Source organism: Chironomus tepperi, unplaced genomic scaffold (assembly GCF_022539635.2).
Source record: "Chironomus tepperi strain 1889 unplaced genomic scaffold, CSIRO-AGI_Ctep_v1 contig_309, whole genome shotgun sequence".
Taxonomy (NCBI): Eukaryota; Metazoa; Arthropoda; class Insecta; order Diptera; family Chironomidae; genus Chironomus; species Chironomus tepperi.
Genome location: NW_027226431.1, coordinates 359,171 through 382,901, shown reverse-complemented (window position 1 = coordinate 382,901; position 23,731 = coordinate 359,171). Strand labels below are relative to the sequence as shown.

General features: G+C 30.9%; 1 protein-coding gene and 1 long non-coding RNA gene across 3 annotated transcripts in view; one reads left to right on the top strand and one right to left on the bottom strand.

Annotated features, from left to right (window-relative positions):
• Positions 1–5,361: 5,361 nt before the first annotated feature.
• LOC139092588 (serum response factor homolog) overlaps positions 5,362–23,731 on the bottom strand; it is a 34,180-nt gene continuing 15,810 nt past the window's right edge. The window contains exons 3-5 of one of the 2 annotated variants that reach the window (XM_070643052.1): positions 20,083–20,349; positions 6,380–6,755; positions 5,362–5,567 (exon numbers count right to left, since the gene is read on the bottom strand). In XM_070643052.1, the coding sequence (XP_070499153.1) occupies positions 5,443–5,567; positions 6,380–6,755; positions 20,083–20,349 (768 nt within the window). In that variant the 3' untranslated portion in view covers positions 5,362–5,442. The remainder of the gene's footprint in view (positions 5,568–6,379; positions 6,756–20,082; positions 20,350–23,731) is intronic. The other variant, XM_070643053.1, reaches the window with a different exon arrangement.
• On the top strand, positions 10,626–12,348 carry LOC139092705 (uncharacterized). The gene is made up of 3 exons (XR_011544618.1): positions 10,626–10,781; positions 10,843–10,883; positions 11,699–12,348. It is a non-coding gene; the product is annotated as an uncharacterized lncRNA (long non-coding RNA).

Here is a 23,731-nt window from a genome sequence, read left to right as displayed (position 1 = left end):
TTTAGTTGTGGATACTGAAACGCCGGATTAATTAAGTTATTTCGATTTTTCGGTCAATAACTCGATTCGGAATTTTCTATTTTTTGTTACTCTCACCAAAATTGAATTGAATTGGTACCAAATGATAAAGCATTCTTAAATCTATCGTTTCATTCTCTTAGTTCTGGCCATTATTCATTAATTAAAGAGATATTTCGATTCTTCGAAAATAAATTTTGGTGATCGAGTTATTTTTGAGCTTTTTTTCCTAATCCGTGCAGAAAAATACCAAATGAAATTTGAATTTTTGTGAAATAACTACTAGCTGAATCAATCAGCATGAAATTATTTGAAAACACTTTTTATTACTAAAATTCAAATAACCTTGGAGCTGAAACTCAGTATCGAATATTTGATTTAGTTAAAACAATGAATTAAGAATTTCAAATTTTTAACGGTAATTTTCAATTTTTTAACGGTATAATTTTCTTTGCTGATCTAAAATTTCAAATTAAGCACTTCGACTTTGAAGCCATAACTGCGCAATAACAACTGATAAAAATCCAAAAGTCAGTAAAAAGCTCACCAATTAACACCACTAGGATAATGCCATCCATGATTGCTTTGATTGCATTGAATATTTGTTATTTGACATGCAACAAATGCAAAAGAAAATAGAACTGAAAATAAAACGTAGACGAGTAGCTTTTGTGCCATGTTTGCCTTCCGTCAACAAAACTAAAACTAAATATTATTCCTATGTCAAGCAAAAACTTTCAATTATTTATAGTTTTAGGAGATTAAATTTTTATCACGACGATAAATCATGCAGAGAATGTGGAGAGGAAACGGTAATTACGATAAGATATCACTTATCACCATTACTTCCGTTCTACGTAAATCCATTTATGATCGAAAATATTTTTTGTTATCAATATTCTATGGAAATTTTCACATCAACTTGAATCCATAAATAGATGCATTTCAATATCCATATTAAATCATAAAACACGTGTTTACAATCATCTTTAATGGAAAGACAAGCGCGCCACATGATCATCTGTAATCTATATGGATAAAAGATTTTCTTTAACAGGCTTTACGCATGCTATAATGCAATGGAAATCGAATATTGATTCCTGAAATAGTCGCAATAACATTTGTGTAATTTGTTGACATTTCTCTGTTCATGTTAAAATGTGTAATGCCAGCCAGCCAACTCTTTGCTTACCATTTTATTTTCAATTTTATATAGATTTAATTTTTATTTTAAAATAAGTATATACGTAATGTCCAATATCGGGCATCGAAACTAAAACAAGATTAGTTAACATGCTTACTGTTTGAATTGATTGACACGCTTCACTTCCAATAATTTTCTCTGTGTATCACATATCGAACAGTATCAGTCATACGTGTGCAAAAAATGCTACAACAACTGCTAAAGAATGTCCATCCATGCCTTTATTTGACTCACAAATTTGCGATTGTCGTTAACTTATAAAGCATACTGCCATTTTTGATTTTCTCATCCGTCGCTTCAAAATTGTGCTATTTTACATTTCAATTATGCATTCACAACGCATATAAACATTTTTTTTTTTGCAAGATTCCTTCATTGTTGCTCTCTTGGCTTGTTGTGCTTGCTAAAAAGCAATTTTTGATGATATGCAGTTAAAATTGTAATTTCACTTTGTTTAAATGAGCTGGATCTGGTTGATTTTGAGGAAATTGCTTTGCTGGTTCCAAATGCTTGCTCATTGATCGTTCCTGAAGTATGCAGTGATTGTTTAACCTGAAAATTATTGATTTTTACACACTTTAAATTGACTTGTTGATTTGTAAACAAAACCCTTGACAATTTCATCTCCTCAATTCAAATTCCAAAAAACCGTTAAAAATTTGAATTTCAAAAGACCGTTAAATGAGAAAGCTAGAAAATTTCAGATTACCAATGCAGATTTATGCAACAGAAATGCGTCAATCAACAGCAAATGAGGAAAAATTTGAATTTGCAAATGCGAGAGTGAGAGAAACGCCGTACAGCAAAGCAAGAAATATTTTTAATTAACAAAAAGAAAGAAAAGACAGCAAAAAAAAACCGGAACATGTATGGATGGACACGTCGAAAATATCACCATATTAGTGAAGCTTTTAACCAAAACAGTCCAATAAAATGGACACCCATGACTCGTTCGATCGCTTACTGGAATGCTAAAGACAGCCTGTTTATGCATATATAAATTAAAATTTTCCATCAACTCATTAAAATTCACCGCCATTTTTTTTTTCATTTCATTTTTATGTTAAATTTTTTTTTAATTATTTATTCTGTTTATTATTTTTCTTATGATATCAAAAATACAAAATAATTGGTTGCTGTGATTTCATTATTTATCGGCATATCACACATCATTAATGGAGCAACAAAGATTTTTTATTTAACCTCTCGTTTTGGGTAGTGAGAGGGAAGCTTTTTGAAGTCGCTGAATTCGAACTTATTTTTGGTGGATTATGAAGTGTTGAGAGATGTTTTTTGGAGGTTTTCAAGTAGTTCGTGCAACACATCATGACAGTGGCAACCACATTACAACCAAGTGACGTGTTGTTGTCATGTAGCAGCAATGTGACAGCTGTTGTCATGATGTGGTGCTCAAATATACCAAGATTGATCAATTTTTGATTCCAGAAAAATTGGAAAAACTTCAAAAAATTTGAAAAAAATTTGAAAAAGCTTCGAAAATCCAGTAAAAAGCGGATAAAGTTCAAAAATTCGGTTAATCCGAACAATTTTCGAAAATTCAAACACTAACACATTCAAGAAAAGTAAACAAATAGTTGTTTTGTAAAATTCCAACGTAATTAAGCACAAATTCATTGCAATTTTGCTTCTAGTTGCTAGATTACTTCATGAAATAACGTTTGCAATGCTTCTGTATAAGCAAACTCCATTCAAAATTGTAGAATTTTAATAAAAATAAAATTCAAATTTTTCAACATTGTGTTAGTGTTCGAATTTTCAAATTTTTGACCGTTATTTAACGAAATTCAAAATTTTTAACTTAGTGTTAGTGTTCGAAGTTCAAATTTTCGACCGTTATTTAACGAAACTTCACAATTATTCAATTCAATTTACATATTTAAATTTCAAAAGCCATAACGATAAGCTGAATCTATTTAAAAGCTGATGAGAAATCGAAAATTGAATTTACCTAAATATTATTAATTTATTTGCCAATATTTCCTCATCAAATGGCCATTTTCAAAAATTGACTTTTCTTTATGATCTCTCGACACCGAACAGACCCACCAAGATGAAAACTCATAAAAAGTTTTGATTTGTATTAAGTGTCATGCTTTTATAGATGTTTTTAAATCCATCGTAATGTCCACCATTGCTAGGTGTAAATTTGTGACATAACAAATTAGTCATCTAAATCCAATAATCTCTCAACATTTCATATTCCTCCGCACAGATTATTGATATTATTTATATATTTAATAATTGCTATTCATGTACTTAATAAAATATATATTTATTTCCATTAGTTATTTTGGCAGATAGTTGAAGATTATTTCCTCCATCATTTAATACATCAAAAGGTTGAAGTCATTTGAAGGATTTTAAAATGTAGAATGTATTGACATGTTAATCAATCAAAATTGAGTATTTGAGAATTTTATGTGTTAAACTTGTTGCTTGATGAACATGTAAGCTAGTCAGTGAATTTTTAAAATTAAGTTTTGAAATCAAAGATTTTGAAATGTTTTCGATTAAAAACAGATACATTTGTTGACAATGTTGTTGCAACATTCAAATGATAGATTTCTTTATTTTTGTACTGTCACTGATTTAGTTTGGGTTGGGGTATTGTCAGTCAATTATTATAGGTGCTGTTTATAAATGATGTCACAAACTGTCACAAACAGGGAAGTTTTCGATGGGAATCTTAGAACAAGAGCAATTTTGTTACTTATGAGTGATTTATAGGCAGACGATAACTAATTGTTGCAATCTTTATTTACCCACATTGTCTGTTAGGATTCTTAACTGCTTCTAGGGTCTAATCTGAACATCCAAGTGACACAAATGAAAAAAGCTCAAACATGTCTCCATATGAGGCCATATGCCCTTCATGACAAAGCATTCTCTAAGTCGAAACAGACCGTTGTGTCACTTGAAATCATCTAACTGATATCTTTAGATTTACGTACCACAGATGGGAGTCAAGAGCTAGATCTTAAGATAATTGTAAAATGCAATGATTGAACAATTGTAAAATGGATCATCAAAATATTCAATACCAGTCAATAGTGTGGTTAATCTGAAATATCCGCTTATAAGTAAGCAAATCTGTCATTACGAGAATAAGGTTTCTGTGGTCAATAGGTTAAGCAACAAACCGGTTATCTGTGATATCATTTTGTGAGAGATTTTGGGTTCGATTCTCATCAGAAGTCGATCTCTCTCAATCCATGCTTGGAAATGTTGTCGAAATTACAAAAATTCTAAAAAAAACTTCAAAACTGAATGGACAAATGAATGTTGCTCAGTTTATCGACTTTATGTCTACATCTAGACTAACAATACTCATAAGTTTATTGACTAGACAAGAACGTGGCCAGAGGTATTTTGACAATTTTTTGTATTAGTCCCAAAAATTTAGCGAGGTTTTTGAATTTTTGTCTAGAAAAAAAGACCTAAAAAGGGGAAGTTTGACCATAAAACTCCCTGAATGCCTGTATGAATACGACTAGGTGTCTATAGTCAAACGCCAGGTGTCTACACCTACATCAAAAACAACCTTCACCTGACTTCAACACTTTGACATATTTCATATAAAATCCAATATCACTCCTTTAGGCATATAAAATATTTATTATTTTTTTAAAATATAAAATCAGTGACACTTTATTAACCTCAAAATTGAATTATAAAGCATCACACTCCTGAACCTCTCATGTTATTAACAAAAAAAATTCATTTTTATTAAAGAAAAAAATAAAATAAAATAAAACACATTTTATGTCCCAAAAATGCGCATGTTAATGTTTCCACTCATTCGGAAATGAATCTCAATAAAATATAAAAAAATTTGATTATTAAACTTCACACTTTATAGTCTATGAATAGTTAAAATAGATGTTTTTTGTTTACATGTGACTAGGTTTTTCATCAACTTTACATTATAGAAAAACTTTATCATTATCTCATTCGATTGAACTTAAATTATAAAAAATTGTCAATGACACTCATGTCCGTGATTGTTAGACCATGAGAGTTCACTGACCTCACTCAAAACAGGAAGGTAGATTGAAAAATTAATTAATTTAAGTCTCTTAATTTAAAAAAAAATTATTCATTTAACAATGCATTATGAGTTAATTATTGTATGGATTATTATGCTGTATTACGAGAATTAAAGAATTAAGTCAAATGATGAGCATGATATTGAGCGATTCTCATTCAGCTTCCGACTTTATTTTTCCCGTCATTAAAAGCTTTATTGGAATCTTCTTTGTTATGATCTCCTGCGTTGAATTGTCCTTTTGAATGGCGAACGGTATTGATATTGACTGCATTCCATCTGTGGATGAGAAGGAAAATTGTTGAAATTATTATGGTTTTTGAGGTTTTTTTGGTTATATTGTTAATGTTGTAAAGTTTATAAGTTAGGTATGTGGCTAGCTCTATTCTTAAAGAAGTCCTGGATCAAACCCTAACACTGTTATAAGAAATGTATGGAATTACAACTGATTTGTTTCTTTATTTACTTTGTTTTGTTTACAAACAAACTAAAACTTAAATTTTTCATTTTTTAAAAAATTCGATCAAATTAAGCTCTGAACTCGTCATAATATCGATCTTTCTATGCTTAATAACTAAAAGTTTGATAATTCAAAGATCCAGTGCTTTAAAAAGTTGATGAAAATAGAAAATTTTGAAAATAATATAATTTTTGAAAGTAATTGTCTAAATTTAACTTGTTAGAACGTATTTCCAGTTGTTATTTTAGTCTTTGCAAGGAAACCTTTGATTATTGTAAGTAAATGGATAGATTTTGATAAAATTAGCTTAAGTTTTCCAAAAATTTGATTCTGTCTTCAATCTTAGATGAAAATTTTGAAAAACCATGAAATATTGAATGTTATCTTTACTGGATATGGTTTAAGACTATATATGAAGTATTATATTCCTATACAAAACCTTTGAATAGTTGAAAATCATCATTTATGGATTAAATTATAGAAAAATTTTAGTTTCGGATGACATTTGAGTGCGACCATGAATTACAATTGATTCTTACGGCCAAGGAATTAAGCAAGTAAATAAGAATTTTTCCATATATTTTCGCAATTATCCTCAATCTAACTACTTCTAATTCCCTCCAATACTCACCTTCATCGACCGAGACCTGCAACTGTCCTGATTGTATCCAACTTTGAAGTAAATTTTGAGGCAAGTTTGAGAGGCTTTCTAATAAAAATTTCTGATTATCTAATATTTTCTCATTAATCCTATGATGATTTTGGGTCTGCGTTTGTTGCAAGTGTTGCTGTTGCTGCTTGTTCTCATCCTCATGCACCCTTTGCTGTTGTTGTTGTTGTTGTTGTTGCTGTTGCTGTTGATGATGCTGTGGATGAATAACAATCTGTGATGTTTGTTGTACCTGCTGCTGCTTATGATTATTCTGTTGACTCGGCACAATAAAATTTTCATCATTTTCAGACTCATCTGAATCATCTGTACTTGTTATGTCATCCTGAAAAGAAAGCTGAATTGATTGAATTTTGGTTTTAGAAAAATTGTTTTTTTACAGTGCAACATATATAATAGATGTGAAATAAATTAAAAAATTTGTACAATAGAATGAATAGAATCAACAGATAGGAACATAAGGCCACAGCATGTATTAATGTCGAATTGGTAGCGATACAATATTTTATGTTTTGCCAATTGAATGCTATTCCCTGCAATTGTAAACACATTTTCAAGTCAATATTTTTCAATTTTATTATCTCTGCTACTTGCTTATTTCCACTCACAATTGCAATTTCTCTCGTTATGGGCATCGACGGAGTGCAACAACATTTTCTTTTTAGAATTTTTTCGTCTTTTTTCTTTTTTCTTTTGAAATTCTTTTATTTTATTTCGTGTACAACACGGCAGTTGAAATGGGGACTTTTTTTTTGTTACATATGTGCAGCCATGCAGTCTCGAACGTATAATATGCAGGCCTTTCAGACACGACAAAAACGGAATTAGATGAGGTGAGCAATTCATGGGAAACTTATGCCAATTATAATTATACACAAGATTTTTTTGATTTATAATTTCATTATGTAGTCAATAAGGTGTGAGAGAAGGGGAAATGATTAAGTGACTGTGACTGAGCTTTGTTTGATGCAACATAGTCTATTGATTTATGTTCTGAGTTAGAAATTTTTAGGAGTGAAATTTTTGTTTGATTGAATGGAAATCAATTGAATTGCAACTAAGTTGATGGTTGTTTTAAGTGAGATGATTTAGAATTGAGATTTGAGGATATTGAGCGGTTACCCTACGATACATGCGGCACAAGGCTCCATTTGAAATCTAAATAGAGTCCAAATTCGGAAGTAAAAGGTCCTCCTTCTCAAATTTGTTAATTTGCTAGAGTTTTTCAAGACGAAAAATCCGAAAACTAACTTTGGAGTTCCGTACTAAAACAATTGAACCAGACGCCCCTTAATAAATAAATCCTGCTAAATTGTGACATAAACTTTTCAAGTGTTTCAATACCCCAAAAACAATTTACAATTTGTTTTTTCATGAATTCTTTTACTACGCTTCTAGTATTGGTGATAATATAAAGCATCCAGGTTAACCCTGTATCTAATAGCCTTCTGATCTACCTAACACAGTTGACCATTTATTTTTATGTTCAATTTGCTTGGTTTATCGAGACACAAACCGCAAACATACGGTTCATGGTGAGTCGTGAGTAGCACACAGGTTGTCCACCACTGACCTAGCATATATTCATAACTACATGATCATTAAACTTAATTAAATTTCCAGATAATAAATTCAAAATCTGACTTGAAAAATATTACTTTTTAAAAAGTCACCCTAAGGTCTGGCATGCATTATCACTAGCAAATTGCAAACTACGCAATTTTAACAACTTTTTAATGAGTGCCTAAGTCTTACATTCATCCCCAAATCCCCATCCAATATCCGTCAACAAATAAACACTCATTCATATTCTGACCCAAAAAAAGAGCAACATTGTATCCAAATTGTATCCAAAAAAATCACTTTGCAATAATTCATGAATGTACAAAACAAGTAATGTATCATCACCATTAAACGAGGTGTGAATTTATCGACAAAGAAAGCTGTCAATGAAATAAATTTTTAATAAATTTAATAAATGAAAATAAAAAAAATTGAATGAGATGAAAATTAAAGACCGCGCGCAGAATGTTCATTATCATTTAATTAAAGTGCGTTTTGATTTAAAGTCGGCGATGTGAGGATGACAAAAAGGCAAAACCGACGAAGGACAAAAGCGGGTATAAGAAATAATTTACATATAAAAGCATTTGGAAATAAAAAAAAGTTCTATAATTATGCGATATCATATCTGCATTTCCAATTGTTTTATTGTTCTTCTTAAGTTGTGAACCTTCTTTTGATTCTTTGCGCGCTCTCCTTTGCAATTCCATTGCTTTTTTTTATTGTGTACAAAAAAAGATAATTTTTTATTCAGATTTTTCATGCCTTATTCTTACTTCTTTTTTCCTATTCATTGAGCTAGCCGCACATGTGAAATACTTTACGACTAGCTTTTTTTTTTGCTCATATGCGCATCGTGAGACAAGATGTCACCAAGCTATTCTACCGATGCTGTTGCATCAAACAACAAAAAAATATAATTTAATTTAATTCACAATGTCTTGATCTTATGCTGTATGTGCGTCGATTGAAGATCTACAACTTCTATTTTTAGAAGTAAAGTCGATAAATCTTGAGACTTGTGAACTTATGGCTTTAAAGTAAACGCACATTATCGATTATATTTTATTTCTCTTCTTGCTTTTTTTGTTGCCCTTTCTTCTTTCCTTACTTCTTCTTATATTGCTTGTAACTCTCCGCGCCGATTGCCTTCTACGGCGATTTCTGATTGGTCAAAATAAGTTAAGAAATAACAATACATAAGCAAGAGCTTCGCGAATTAAAGATGTAAAAAAAAAGTTTATGTATTTTTTATAAAGCATGAATATGCTTCTTTTTGGAATTGAAAATCAGTAATGTTTTTTAAGGTTTTCAATTTTTTTAAGCAGTGAAATTTTTAAAAATAAACAAAATTTTGCTTGAGAAATAAATTTTGAGGAATTTTATGAGATTCGAACTCAATATTTACACTTGAATTTTATCAAATTAATTTAAGGACTTCTAATTCTGAGTCTAAATTTGTCTAAATTTTAATTTTAAAAGATTTTCTAATATTTCTTAAATTGTAGTCAATTTTGAACTTCGTTTTTAAATACAGCGGAATAAAGCCAAGAGTTTTTAATAAATTTAAGAAAATCATGCATATTTTTGAAAACTGCTTCATGGATCATTTATAGAGTTACATAAGTCGTCATATTGCAAAGCATGTAAAACTGATCAATATAATTAAAAATGATCAAATTATTGGCTATAGCAATTATCTAGACCAACAATTTTCATGAAATTCGAGCTTAACAAAAATTTCAGTTTTTCATGATTATTAACAAAATCTGTTAGAATTAACATTTATTTCTCCGTAGGGGCAACAAACTACTAGAACTAGTCACTAACTTGTCTTTAACAAGTTATAGTGTATTTTAGACTTTTCGGGCTCAATTTATTAATTTTATGTTTTGGTTATGTATGAAGCCAAGGTGAACACTACAATTTAAAGTAAATCAAAAGACTCTGATCATCTCTGATTCACTCTGATTAGTGAACGTCCAACATTTCTTATTTCCCAGTCCATTAGATGATTATTATAACTGAATAATAAAAGTCAGTTTCAAGTGATATCTTAGGAAGGGCTTGGATCAAAATTGATCTGTGTGGTCATCATAATAAGTAAGTTTTTTGAAACATGCATATCTGTCATCAAATGACTTCTTATAAAAGCTTATATCAATTTTGATTTTGAATCAATTTTAAGTTACATGAATAAATTAAGAATGTTTAAAATAATCTTAACTTTCTTTGTAATGAATAGCTTTTAGTAATTCATGGTTTATGCTAAATTCATGTATTTGAGTCAAGAAACTAATTTTAATCATTTCTAAAGCTATTTTCTCAATAATCAAAATTAAAATCAAATTTTCAACCTTAAAATTCTAACATTTTCATCAAAAAATGCCAATAAAAAATTCATATGATCGCAAAATATCCACGTCCAACAGTAATTTCTATAAACTCAGACTCGCCTCTCAAATAAAATAAAAATTCCCACCTCATTCCCAGCACAATAAAAAAAGCTCAACTCAAAATTCTCTTTTAAAAACTTTTTCAATTCTCTTTTTTTTTCACTTGTCGAGAGCGTCTCACAGCCTAACATTCAACCGCGAGCAAGTTTATTTTTTTATTCATTCAGTTTATTTTCTGATTTCGTTTTGTTTGGATTTCTCATTCGATCATTGATAGTTGATATATTTTTGTTCCTTTTCGCATACACGATGTAGTTTTTGCAAAAAAATATTAAAAATTTAAATTAATTTGTCATTTTTAGAAGTCGGGAATGTGTCGATTTACGATAAGATCTTTACATTGCGTGAGTAAAATTCATGAAAAATCTTTTTATAGTAGTGCAAAAAATGTCTCAATTGTAACAGGTGGCACTTGATATATTTTTTTTTTCGGGTAAGATCATGCGGTAAGTACAGACACAGTTATTGTCATTGTTATGGCAAATAAAATTCTAATCTATTCTTTCGTACGCAATGAGCAATGAGCAACAAAGAACAATACAGAGTGGGGGAAATTATTTATTTATTTATTTCGGTATAGAAGATGCATTGTGGCTTGAAATATATAAAAATAATGTAAAAAGAGAATTCCTTCAATCGAAATTCAATTTAAAAACAATTGAATTTGTAATGAAATTCTCTCATTTTTTTTTCGTTCGGTACGGTAAAGGCATCATGCCACATGTTGGAATTTCCACAAGTTTTTCACCTTCGTGTGCAAATTTTCCTTAAAATTCTCACACATTCATTATATTTCATCTTTAAATTACGCATTGGATGTAAAAATTTGCCACCAATTGCATAAATTAGCGCGCAAATCCGACGAGTTAATTCCACCTGCGCACCATTCACATTGCCTTTATTGAATAAATTTATAACATATAGCTATATATACAGTCAGTCGCTGAGTATCATGTGAAAGGCACGAAGAGAGAGAGCAAAAAAAAAAAAATAAGAAATAAGACTCGCTGATACATGTTGCGATGCAGTTCATGCTTGTTGTTGATCAGGGCGAATCTTTTGTGAACGATCGATTATTGTTATTGAGAGGATATACATTAACAAAAACAAAAAAAAATACAGTAGCAATTGTCTCATTGTTACGCAATTTTTATTCTCCTTTTTGCCCTTAATTGCATTCTCCTTTTTTCATTGTTCTTACTTTATTATTATTTTTATGTTATTTTACTTCTTTTTATTTATTTCTTCTTATTCTTTACAGGTTATAACAATTGGGGATTTATATCAATGCACATTGCATATGCGGAATAGATAGCGGGGATAAAGGTTATCTTTCTTCGTTTTACATAAATTTTAATTTTTATTAACTTTGTATGTTTTTTTTTGGGAGAGATTTTGTAAACTTTACATTGTAATGGCTTGAATGGAAATTTATTTGATTCTGTATTGTATCCGGATTGTAAAATTAGTGGATTTCTTTTGTTTTACTGGATAATTAATTGAATTAATTTATTGGAAATTAGTTTTTATTTAGAATTAGATTTTTAAGATAGTTTCAATTGAGTTTGACAAATTTTTAACAAGATGGGTTCAAATGGAAGTTTAATTGATTAAAGTCAACTCAGATTTTGAGCCGACTCGTCTCCATACAACATCCGAATCGATATTGAGCTCTTATGAACTCATCAAATTCTGGAAAATTAATTGAGTTTTCAAAAGCTTCTTAATCTTTTCTAAATTTTAACAATTTCAAATTTTTGAGAATTCTTAAATTTTATTCACAACCATCTTCGAATGGCACACGTCATCAAATGAGCTAGAAATATACCGTGAGTCTGAATCGCGTCAGTTTCATTTTGAATCAAAATTTGAATAATTTTTGGAATTTTTGAACAATTTCACAAAAAACTAAGAGCAGTATTGCTTGGGTGACATAAGTTAGGAGAATTATGGAATCTATAAGATTCTAAATTACTTTAATTCTCAAGTTAATGCCCAATAAATGACTAGAGCTGACATATTTTTGCCTTATCGAATCTAATAGACTGTAAACTTATTTGTGGTTTCTAATTGACTGTTTAATTGAACCATCTGTTACCCGGGTCGCGAAACACAGAATTGCCAAGGGGCAAAAAATGAAGAAACGCATTTTTTGGTCTTAAAAATGGGTCGAAATTAGCCATCACGATGCCGTCAGGGCAATGTAACTTCTTACCGTTAATATCAGAGTTGATATCTTGCCTTTGACTTTTAAAAAAAGCAAACTTTGCAAAGAAGGCAAAGTTTCTCAAAAAAAAAAAAAAACTTTCAAAGTCAGCTTAAAGGCAAAGGCAATTTTTTCTGCCTTCAACACTGGTTAATAAAGTGACATAGAGGAACCACACTGTACTGTTCGGGATCAGTGTATAATTTATCTCAGAGCACAAAGTTGACTCAAATTTTATAAGGAATTGAATCAACTTTTTGATACAAATTCCAAGTCAAAATCAAGCTCTACTTTAGATTCTAGAAAAAAGTTGCGACACATGTGATCTTACTCAATGGTTTTCCAACACTGATCTATGTATATAGCCCATATGATATGGGTTTCCCATAATTAAATTTCAATGAATTCTCATCTCTTGGAAGATCTCACTCATGAATCCATTCATAAATATTAATGTTTCTAAAATGTGGTTTGAGGTTTCTCTTCTAAGAAAGTGTTTTAAATGTGATTTTATTTAAAAGTTCATTAAGTGATGATGATTTAAGTTGAATTTAAGATTTGAATTGATTCTGTGAATTTAAGCCAGAGTTGTAAAACAGGTGCCAGGCAAAAACCATACAATTTCTTGATAAATTATGTGATTTTTCTTACAAAACCATACAAATTATTAAGAAATTGTACTGTTTTTGACTGTCACAAGCGACTGTTTTGCAACATTATCTAAAAATATAACCTCAAAAAGCTTGTTCGTTGATCTCAATAAAAATATTACAAGATGATGTCATTCCAGTTAGCCTTACAGATGCTAATTTCTCTTCACACGACATCCGACAAACAACCAAAAAAACTAGTAAAAAAAAGTATAAAAATTTTTAATGAAAGACAACCTTAATCCCACGCCGTTATCTGAGCAATGAGTAGAAGTTGCTAAAAAAGCCCCCAAAAAAAAGTGAGGTCAATCTTGAATCCCTCAAAAAAAAAAAATAGTTGTTAAAGTATATAAGCCATCATCTCTCATCGCATTGTAAACAAATAAAAGAATAAAATTTATTGCATCTTTTTGTTTTGTGTTTGTGTTTTTTTCTTGTTTTCCTCTCGCGTGTCTCTTTACATTTTTTGTGTGTGCTGTGCTGTGGATATGAAGACGACGATGATAATTCGTGTTTCGTGTAGAAAAAAAAGCTTACTTCTGCTTAGTTAAGCTACTACCCACTTAATGTTGATTCATATATTATTGCCATTAAGAAATTGAGCCCACCCCCGCAACACACAAAATTGCTCTTTTTTTTAACTGTTGTTGTGCTGTGTGTGACTTTTTTTTTGTTGTTTCTATACCAATGTTAATTAATTCTCTTTTTTTTTCGTTCGATCTGTTCCGCATGAGTATTAATTTTTCATTTATCTTATTGTCGTGATCTTTAAAAAGTGATTAGCAAATTGGCAATTAATTTGACCACTTGAAAAAATATTTTTTCTTTATCATTGATTTTTAACCTCCGCACCAGAGTTGGTTACTAAGGGAGCTTGGGTGTAGTCAGAGGTTGAGATTGACTTGAAATTGTGTTTATTTGAGTTGATTTTTCAAAGACATTTTGAGTATTTTTTAATATAAAGTTAAGATCTAAACAGAAGGGAATCTGCCAGTGGAAGATATAGGGGATTCTGTCAGTTGTAGGTCTCTGAGAGGCTAGATAACAAACCAGATTTCTATAACCTTCTCATTTGTGAGGATTATGAGTTTCGATTCCTATTAAAGATTGATCTCTCAATCATTACTGTGCACTTTATGTGACAAAGATTAACACAATGCACATGACATGATAGACTACAAAGTTGGACTTCTGACAATGAAGCATACTCACTTAAAGGAGTTTCGAACCACTCAATCAATTTAAAGAGAATGTGTTGAACGAATTTGGAATTTCCTAATGTAAAGTTATTTAATTCAAACCAATTCTGACATTGACAATAATTAGGCATTGATTTAATAATTCTGGAATTGACTAGGTATTGCCTATTCTTCCTATCAATACTAGCTGAAATTTGATTAGGAGGAGTCCAAATCAAAAGAAAAAAAAATATTCCTATCGTTAGTAATGCCTAGTTATTAATAATTTGGTAAAGATTTGCCTAGATATAGAAAGAACCAGCCTTAATAAGGCTAGAAACTTTATTCACAAATCTACTAATTACTCCCAAGGACCGACAGAAATATTTCTATCCAGAAATTAGAATTTGCCTAGATTTAGGCAGTATCCTTTCTCGCTATCAGGATCAGAATCGAAAATTACAATCCTGATCCTGATCCTGAAAATTTATCGGGACCGAGATTTTGAGAAAGCATATTGGGCAGGCAGGTCATTGTTTGATCTTTAAGATTTCTACTATCAAGATCTAAACGACTTAATATTAACAATTTCAAAGTCAACCTCAAAAATCTATCAAAACCTCAACATTGAAAATCAACATTATATTCAGGTCATAAACTACATCCACCTAGCAACCAACTCTGCTGATCACATGATTGTAAACTTGAAACTTCATGCAATGGCATTGAAACAACAACGACACACAAAAGGTTAGGGTGGGTGGATAAAGCCGATGGAATTGTTAATTATTGCCAATACACAAAGCTAATTTATTCAAAGTGAGCGGAACAAAAAATTAAAAAGAATTTTGTGTTAAATATTCCAATCACAACACACAAAGCTCTTCCATCTAATTTAAATTTCTTAATCTTTTTTTTTCAATATTTTATTAATTATTTTTTTATATTTTCGCTGCTGTTTCCGTCTATCATTTTTTTTTATTCTTTTGTTATTCCATATTTGTAACACATTCTCATTATATTATTAATAGCAACATGATGCCTCAAGTGTGTCATTCTAAATAATTAGTATGTGGCTTCTGTGTGTGCCTATATATTGAGGAAAAATTGAAATAAGAGAAGAATGATGAAAAGAAAATAATTGCGTAAGGAAATTCAATAATTGCATTTTTAATGTGTCTTTTTTTGGGCCTTCTCTCTTCTTTTTTTGACTAACAAATAACTGAAACTTTTTATACTGATTTAAAATAAAGAAGTTATAATAAAGAGGAATATTGAGAAAATTAAATTAAATGATACTTTTGGTTTTTTGAAAATAACAAAAAAGCATGAAGAATTGGAGATAAAAAAAAAGTGTTTGAAATTGTAAGTTTCATGATTATTGCTCTTAAGAGATTCCGTTGTGAACTCTTTTGACTTTTATTCTGGATTATGGTCAATTAATAATAAATGACTTGATAATCATTTGAAATTCGGAATTAAATGAAAATAGAAACTTTGATTTTTAGAGATTGAACGGAGCTCGAAGTACACTCATATTTTTTATGGAAAAGTCGACTCGACTTTATTTCATACAAAATCAGAGTCAACTTTGAGCTCTGGGGTTGGAATCTTCTTGAAATACAGGATACTGTCGTTTAATTCACTGGTAAGAGCTGTGAAATTAGCATTGAATAGAGGAAGAAGATTGAAATGTGCTTTGTGTCACACTTCCTAACAACCCTTGGCTAGCTCAGAGGTAGATGCATACAACCAGAAATCGTAGGACGTAAGTTCGAGTCCCACTCGGGCTAGCTTCTTCTTTAGAACCTTAGAAGTAGTACGATCCTAAACATTTAATTCAAACTAATCTTGGAATTCGACTTGAAAATGAAGTCTACTCGAGTCATCCGACTCGACTTCGGGTTCTCGAGTATTGAGCCATATGTAGTGAAATTTGCCAATACTGTAAGGTCTTTGTGGCCGAGTGATTAGGCAACAGATCAAATATCTTAAAAAATTCTCATTTTGTAATGACGTGGGATCAAATCCCATCAGAGACCGATCTTTTCAATCATTACATTGCTTTTAATGTTTGAAATGGATCTGAATTTTAAGATTTGCACCAGAACTTGAAGTCGACTCGGATTTTGTGACAAAATGTCAACTCAAGTCAACTCGACTCTATCCAGCTCTGATTTGAACTCTTGAGATTTTTCACTGATTAACAGCATTCTACTCTGTTATGCCGGGACACACTGGTTGCCAACCACTGATTTAACTAATTCTTGTCATTCTACTCGACAGATTGTGGCTCATTAATCATGAAACTTAAACTTAATTAAGACTTCCTCACTAATATTAACTAGATTTCGGTTTTCTTGATGTTACACCAATTTCCTCATTATTGTTAAAGATTGTATCATATCCAGTAGTAACTTAATACCTCTGTCTTTTAATTAAATGGTTTCAGATTACAAAAGCCTCTTCAAAATACACACACACAAAAGATTTTCTAGACACACAAAATAACACACTTTTTGACTAAATCAAGGCACCCTCTGTGGAAATAAAATCTTCATACATTATTCAACTCATTTGAAAATTCAAATCTTAAATCATCATCAGTGATACTTTTTTTGCTTTTATTTCATGATCGAAGAAATATATAAAAAACCTGTAATTTTAACGCCTTCAAAAACACATCTGACTTTCCATCCGTTAACTAATTTGAATATTAATTACCCCTTTCTGTTTCAGAAAAGGACATTTCATCTACTTTCGTGTATTAATTAATTAATTTTCTCTTTTCAATTTCTCGTAAAAATGAGACTAATGCGTTTCACGAGTGTAATATTTCATATTAAAAAAGGAATTTTTTAGCCTCCACATGCATTTTACATTCAGATGATTATCCCGGGCAGCACAAGCAAGATTTTGGAGTTTAGGGAGCCTGGAAGTCTTGGGAACTTCATGGAATGTCAAAAATTGTTCAAAATATATTTTGAATATTTGCTAGAAATTGTTTTATTCAGAATTTTGGATATGAAGATGAATGTCAGCGTTATGGGACAACCACATGGCCAAATGTCAATATGGACAGTCATTATGGGTCACCAGAACTCTAAGTCAGGGCAATCAAGATGGAGTCAAGTTGATTTGAGTTGAATTTTCCATATAAAATCCGAAAGCTTTAAGCACAAAATGACGGTTTTAATCAATCATTTACTTAAATCTGGCACCAAACCGCAATGACACTGGTATGGAGCCAGATTTAAACCAAATCTGGAATCAAGTCTGAGTCATGTCGGTCTAGGGTCTGATTTTTGATCGATTTGTGTTATTTAGGTAATGAACAATCAATCCAAATGTGGCCAAAGTGACAATGAACTGCATTTGTTAATGTTTTTAACCACAAGTCGGTTGATTTCTCCAAAATAAAGCACCAGGTTGTTGTGACTATGCCACAGTTAGAGTCATGCATCATCCAACATTCAGAATCATGCATCATCCAACAGTCAGAGTCACAACAACTTGGGACCAAATTTTTGATCAATCAACCAATTTGAGTTATCCAGGTAAGTCCATTAACGCCAACAAATCACGATTTCAACTCCAAAACTTGCCTGTGTTGCTCGGGCTATGTGTATAAAATTTTTGTTTTGCACTTAAAGTTGCTTCCTTACTTTTTTTTGAGACTAATTAAAGATATTTTTTTACTCTTTCATTTTTATAATGTATATTACAATATTACAATTTATTGTTGAGCCTTACTATTAAATAAAGTAATTATAATAATAAAAAAATATGAATAATTATTTTTCATTCAAAAAGATCACTGCTTAATCTTCTTGTTGAGTTCATTAATAAATTAAATTAATTTCAGTATAAAGGAATTGGAATATTTATATTAAAAATTAAAAAAGATCTTATCAATCATAAATATTTATAAAAAATATAATCTAATATATAAAATGACACAAATGTTTCCCCATATTCGTTGCGTAGGTGTTGCACTGTTGTTGCACTTACTATTTCCTTGATTTCGTTTAATTTACAGTAAAATACAAATTAATATCTACACTATGTATGCATCTTGAGTTACTTCCTTTTAGGATGAGATTGCTTTTTTGTTTCATTTTAGGTAGTACGGCGTCAATATCAAAATGACAAATATTTTTGTTGCTTTAATGCCATATATACTCTAATTTCTTTCAGATTTGCTTCTTAAATAAGCAGGAATGTTTTGAATATTTCCTTAAATTTGAGGACTAACGTTGTGTGGAATTTTGTGGAAATTTTTTGAAGTTTGATTTTCAGTACAAAAGAATATGATCTTATAGACTGAATTTTCTTTAAGTCAATTTAAAAGGAAGCTGACTTGATATATCCTAAAGCGTACTACTTCTTGTCAATATCCCAAAGATATATCCTTAGTCTATAGGCTAGAACGTAGTACACTAGAGCAATTAATTATTCATGGATATATCTATACCCGGAAGGTATATGTCGTAGAAAAGCGAAAGATTCAGAAACTGACGGGCATGAGTGTGGCCTGAGACCGGATTTCATTGAATCTGATCAAAATTCAGGCAAGATCACTAATGAATATACTGAATCTAGCAGGATTTCATCGATTCTCGATCTTAGTCACGCCGACTTGGCGACGGATTCTTCTTCATTTCTTAGACATGTGCTTTTTAGGGTAATAGACTAAGAATATGACTTAAGGGTAGAAGATAGTAGTATCTTAGAGTGATTTATTCTCTATAACAGTAGTAAGCAACCTTTTAATGAAACCTTGGTGACAAGCCACACTTTAGTGATAAACTACGATCGAAACCACTCATGACATGCGGTTCATGGCACACTAGTATGCCGTGGCACATAGGTTGCCCACAATTGCCCTATAATTTTTGAAGAAGGCCTCTTAACAAGTTCCTCATTACAATTAAGTATCATAAGATCATTAAAGCTCGCGGAAATCAATTCCACTTTCTATATCCACTTCTAATTCTTACAATGTTCTTTAGAACCAACTTCAAAAAATAATTCCAAGCAATTAAAAAATATCAATCAAAATTCATACAACAAAACCAACATGCAGTATATACCCAAAAATGTCATAAATCTCACGACAATTTTCAGTTCTCCATAATAATCCTGGATAAAAAACAAATAAATGGAATGATTTTATGTTTTTTTATATATGGAATGGAATTCACAACACTATATAAATATGTATGTCTACAAAAAAGGCACATTCATATCACATAAAAAGTGTGCATTAAAAAAACAGTAAGCAACAAACAAAAGTCAAACAAAAAAAAATTTATAAAATAAGTAAAAAAATTGTTCATCGATGTGATTGAGTTTGTCCGGCTACTGATGCGGCTGCGGTCGCTAAACTATGATAATTTTGCGTTGATGGATTCTGTAAGCTTTGATTTTCATAAAAGCTTTGCTGTGGAAAATGAGGCGTCGGAAAATGATGTTGGGGTGGTGAAAAATGAGGAGAAAAGTGATGCGTGGATTGCGGCGAATGTGAAAAATGTTGCGCATGTGGCAAATTATATAAATGACTGGTGTTCTGAGGTAAATTTTGATGTGAATTAAAAATTAATTGTCTTACTTTTTCCTTATCGCCTGGATTATCGCCGATATCTGAAATGCTATAATTAAGTTCAGTTTCCTCGAATCCTGTTGCTGACATTCGTTGATCAGCTGATGTTCCAGTTGATAAATCGGGTGAATTTAGACATGTTTGAATGAGTGTTTTACCCGCTTCCGATGTAATCATTGGCTGAAGCTTGCGTGTGGCAAATGTATACACATGACCTGTTTCTGATGCTACAAGCAGCATCACTTGAGTGCCCGTTAATGTTGATAACTCGTACGCCTATAAATGAGATAAAATATATTATAAGATTACAGATGGAAGTCACTAAATATAAATAATAAGTGCCAAAAAGTCTAATTTATGAGTCAATTCCAATCAATAATAAAGATAACCAATATTGATTCGCGTGTGGATCTACAAAATGCAGTTGACTGTGCGTATGAGTCATCATCATCATCAACAGACACCAACGTGCGTCAATCAGATTTTGATGCAGGCATTATAAAGAAACTGTCGAAACATAAACTTTTTCATTTCTTCTCCCCATTTTCTGCCATTTATTTATTCATGCAGACACTTTTTTATTCCTTGTGCTGAACATTGCGAGACATAAAGTGATGTTAAATTGGAGCATATAATATATAGAATTGCAATCAGATTCTGTTTTTTTTTAAAGAGCTTCAAGTTCATTGAACTGATTGTTGCATTTCATCTTCCCATGAGAAAAAATAAAGAAGAAATCAAATTTATTTTTTTGGCACATTTTTTTCTCATAATATTTTACTATAAGGTTCATCTATCGAATGATGAATAATTGCCGATTTTGTATGTTTTTTATTATTCCGCTTAATAAATCTATTAAAATACCAAATATGATGAGAAATGAATCAACTCTCCATTACATGTTAATAGATTGATTCCATTTCGGTATGATTTTGTTTGAAATAGCCAGGTATAATTATGATTTATGTGAATGCCGATCAGTTCAATGGGCCATTTAATAAATTTTCAATTATTCACACACACCATACGTGTGTAGAACTGATCTAACTTGGGAATTTTTTGGTTTATTGATTTATTTTTGAGTTTTGGTAAGGATTTTATGTGAAATTTAGAATTGTTGAGTTAAATTCATGAATTTTGTGTATTTTAAATGATTGTGCACTGTTTAATTGATACAAATACAACTAATACTTGTATTATCTATTAGAAATCAAGCCGTGATTGTTTATTCTTCAAAATTTAATAATTTTCGATAATTTAGACTGTTTGTAAATAAAATTGTAGAAAAGTGCGGGAAAAATTCAAAATTTGAAGAAATTAACGGACTTTTCTTGAGAATTTTGCATTAATTTCAGCTTTTTGTCCTTATAACCCAAACAGACAAGTAGAATGCTCATGAATACGATCTTTTAGGTGATTATGCTCATTGTATGTTAGGATAATCATCAAGAATTGTCTATAAACATTGAAATTAGACAACAATACTTAATTAAATCAAATCAATTAACCCAAATTTCCAAACTAATTCACAATGATGAGAAAATTCACAGCTTTTACAACTCATAACCCCTCCCTACATCACACATGACCAATCTCCGATCTTAATATGGAAAATTATACACCTTTATACCCAAATTTATTTCCTAGTCAAATTAATCCATTTCACATCTGAATGAAGTGAATTTTTCATTAAAAAAACTGTTATTTATATATGGCCACACGATTGCATGATAATAAATCACATAGAACAACAATCGATTGGTTTCGGGTCATCGATGTAATGTTACCATCTATTTATTTCAATTTTCCATCTCGCCTTATTTTCACATCGTCAATAATCTCTTTTTCCCCTCAAATTTAAAAGCAATAAATATATAAATTTACCTTAAAATTATTCAAAATAGAAACCATAAACCATACTCAAATCACCATCATAAATTTTCGATTTTTTTTTGTGTCTTGTTCACTCAACTTATACTCAAATAGATTGTCATCGTCGTGTGGGTAATAAAATTTGTCATTTGACATAGTGTGGAACAGATACCATAATAATGCACGCACCTTTGTCGTTCATCTCACCTCACAAAATCATCTCTATTTTAATGTGCAATAATACAAATTTCGGAAATCAATTTTGATTTTTTTGGAAGTAGTGGCGGGAGTGTCGAGATTGGTAATCAAATTAAATGTGAATGAAATTGTTGTTGTTTACATGAAATTTGGGAGTTGATGTGGATTAGGTAGTGGAGTAGTTCGAAAGGGGACGATTAAATGGGAGGTAAACAGAAGGGATATTTAAGTTCTGCAATCTAAGCCAACTCTGCACGCTGCATGACCCAGGGTATATCAATGCAACGTATCTAACCACAATTTGTGTGTCGCGAATACACAAACCGAGTTGGTGTGACTTGAAACAGCGAAAAAGCAACCGAATTCAACTATACTTTTCCCTGGGATCGAACCCGAGACCTTTGAGTCGATTGATCGACTTCCTAACCAACTAGACCATTACCGCTGCTTATCATCTTGAAGTCGAAGTGAATTTTGTATGTCATTTGAGTCAATTTGGAGCTCAACTGAGTTTATTGAAATTCGGAAGGCGTAAGACGTAAAAATGTCAAAAAATTTGGCCCAAGGATGATATTAGTATGGATTTAGGAGGGGTTCATCTTAATTCTAAGTCAGATTCTTTAAGAATCTGAATTTTGAAGTCTGAGTGTTGAATTAGTCCGTAGCCTTAGGTTATAGTATTTATGAGAGTTCGAAGTCGAATCACTTGAAATCGACTTGAGTTGACTTGATTCGACTCAAACCAAGTCGACTTCCAGCTTTGGTACTTATGATCTCCATTGAACAGCTGATTAAATCCTTAATAATGATTTTTTAACCCCATTCACTCCTTCAATATGAATTTTCAATTAAATTATTCTATTTAAAGAGAAATACAGCTTCAGTTCCCCAATAACACCAAGACCTCACTTATAATCAACCCCCTCATTATTATCTACATCAAATTGCGTTGTTGATTTCCACAGAAACTAAACAGAATCAACAACAAAAGTGTTGACTAATTAATAGAGATTAAACGGATCATTAACAATTGCATTGAGTCGTCAATGAGGTCGAATCTCTAAAACTCAACAAACACATAAGCTTCATTATTTTATTTCATAAAAAAAAAAGCTTTCATGAAGAAATGAAAATTTATGGAAATGATCTGCTGATTTTTCTGCGGCTTTTTTGCTTTTCTTCCATACTTAAGTTAATGAAAAATAAAATAAAGATCTTCAATCGCATCATGAATTAAAAAGTCGTATTTTTTTTCTCATTTAGTTCCAGCTGGTTTTAACAGAAAACTTGTGACACCTACACCACGATTATGGACGATTCGCTGTTTATTTCTTTGTCTGTTTAACTCAAAAATCGTATTTTGCGGCTTATATTTTTTTAAAACCTTCTTCTTAATTTTTTTGTGTTTCTTTCTTGTTATTCAACAACTTTTTTTTTCATTCATAAAGCATCAGAAATCAACTGGCATGCTTCATTCATGAAATTTGAATCCCTGCCTCCTCAAAAAATATACATTTGAGTAAATGAAATTAACATTTGATGCTTTACGAGACACAAACTCAAATACGAGAGATGCTCCATGCGAAAT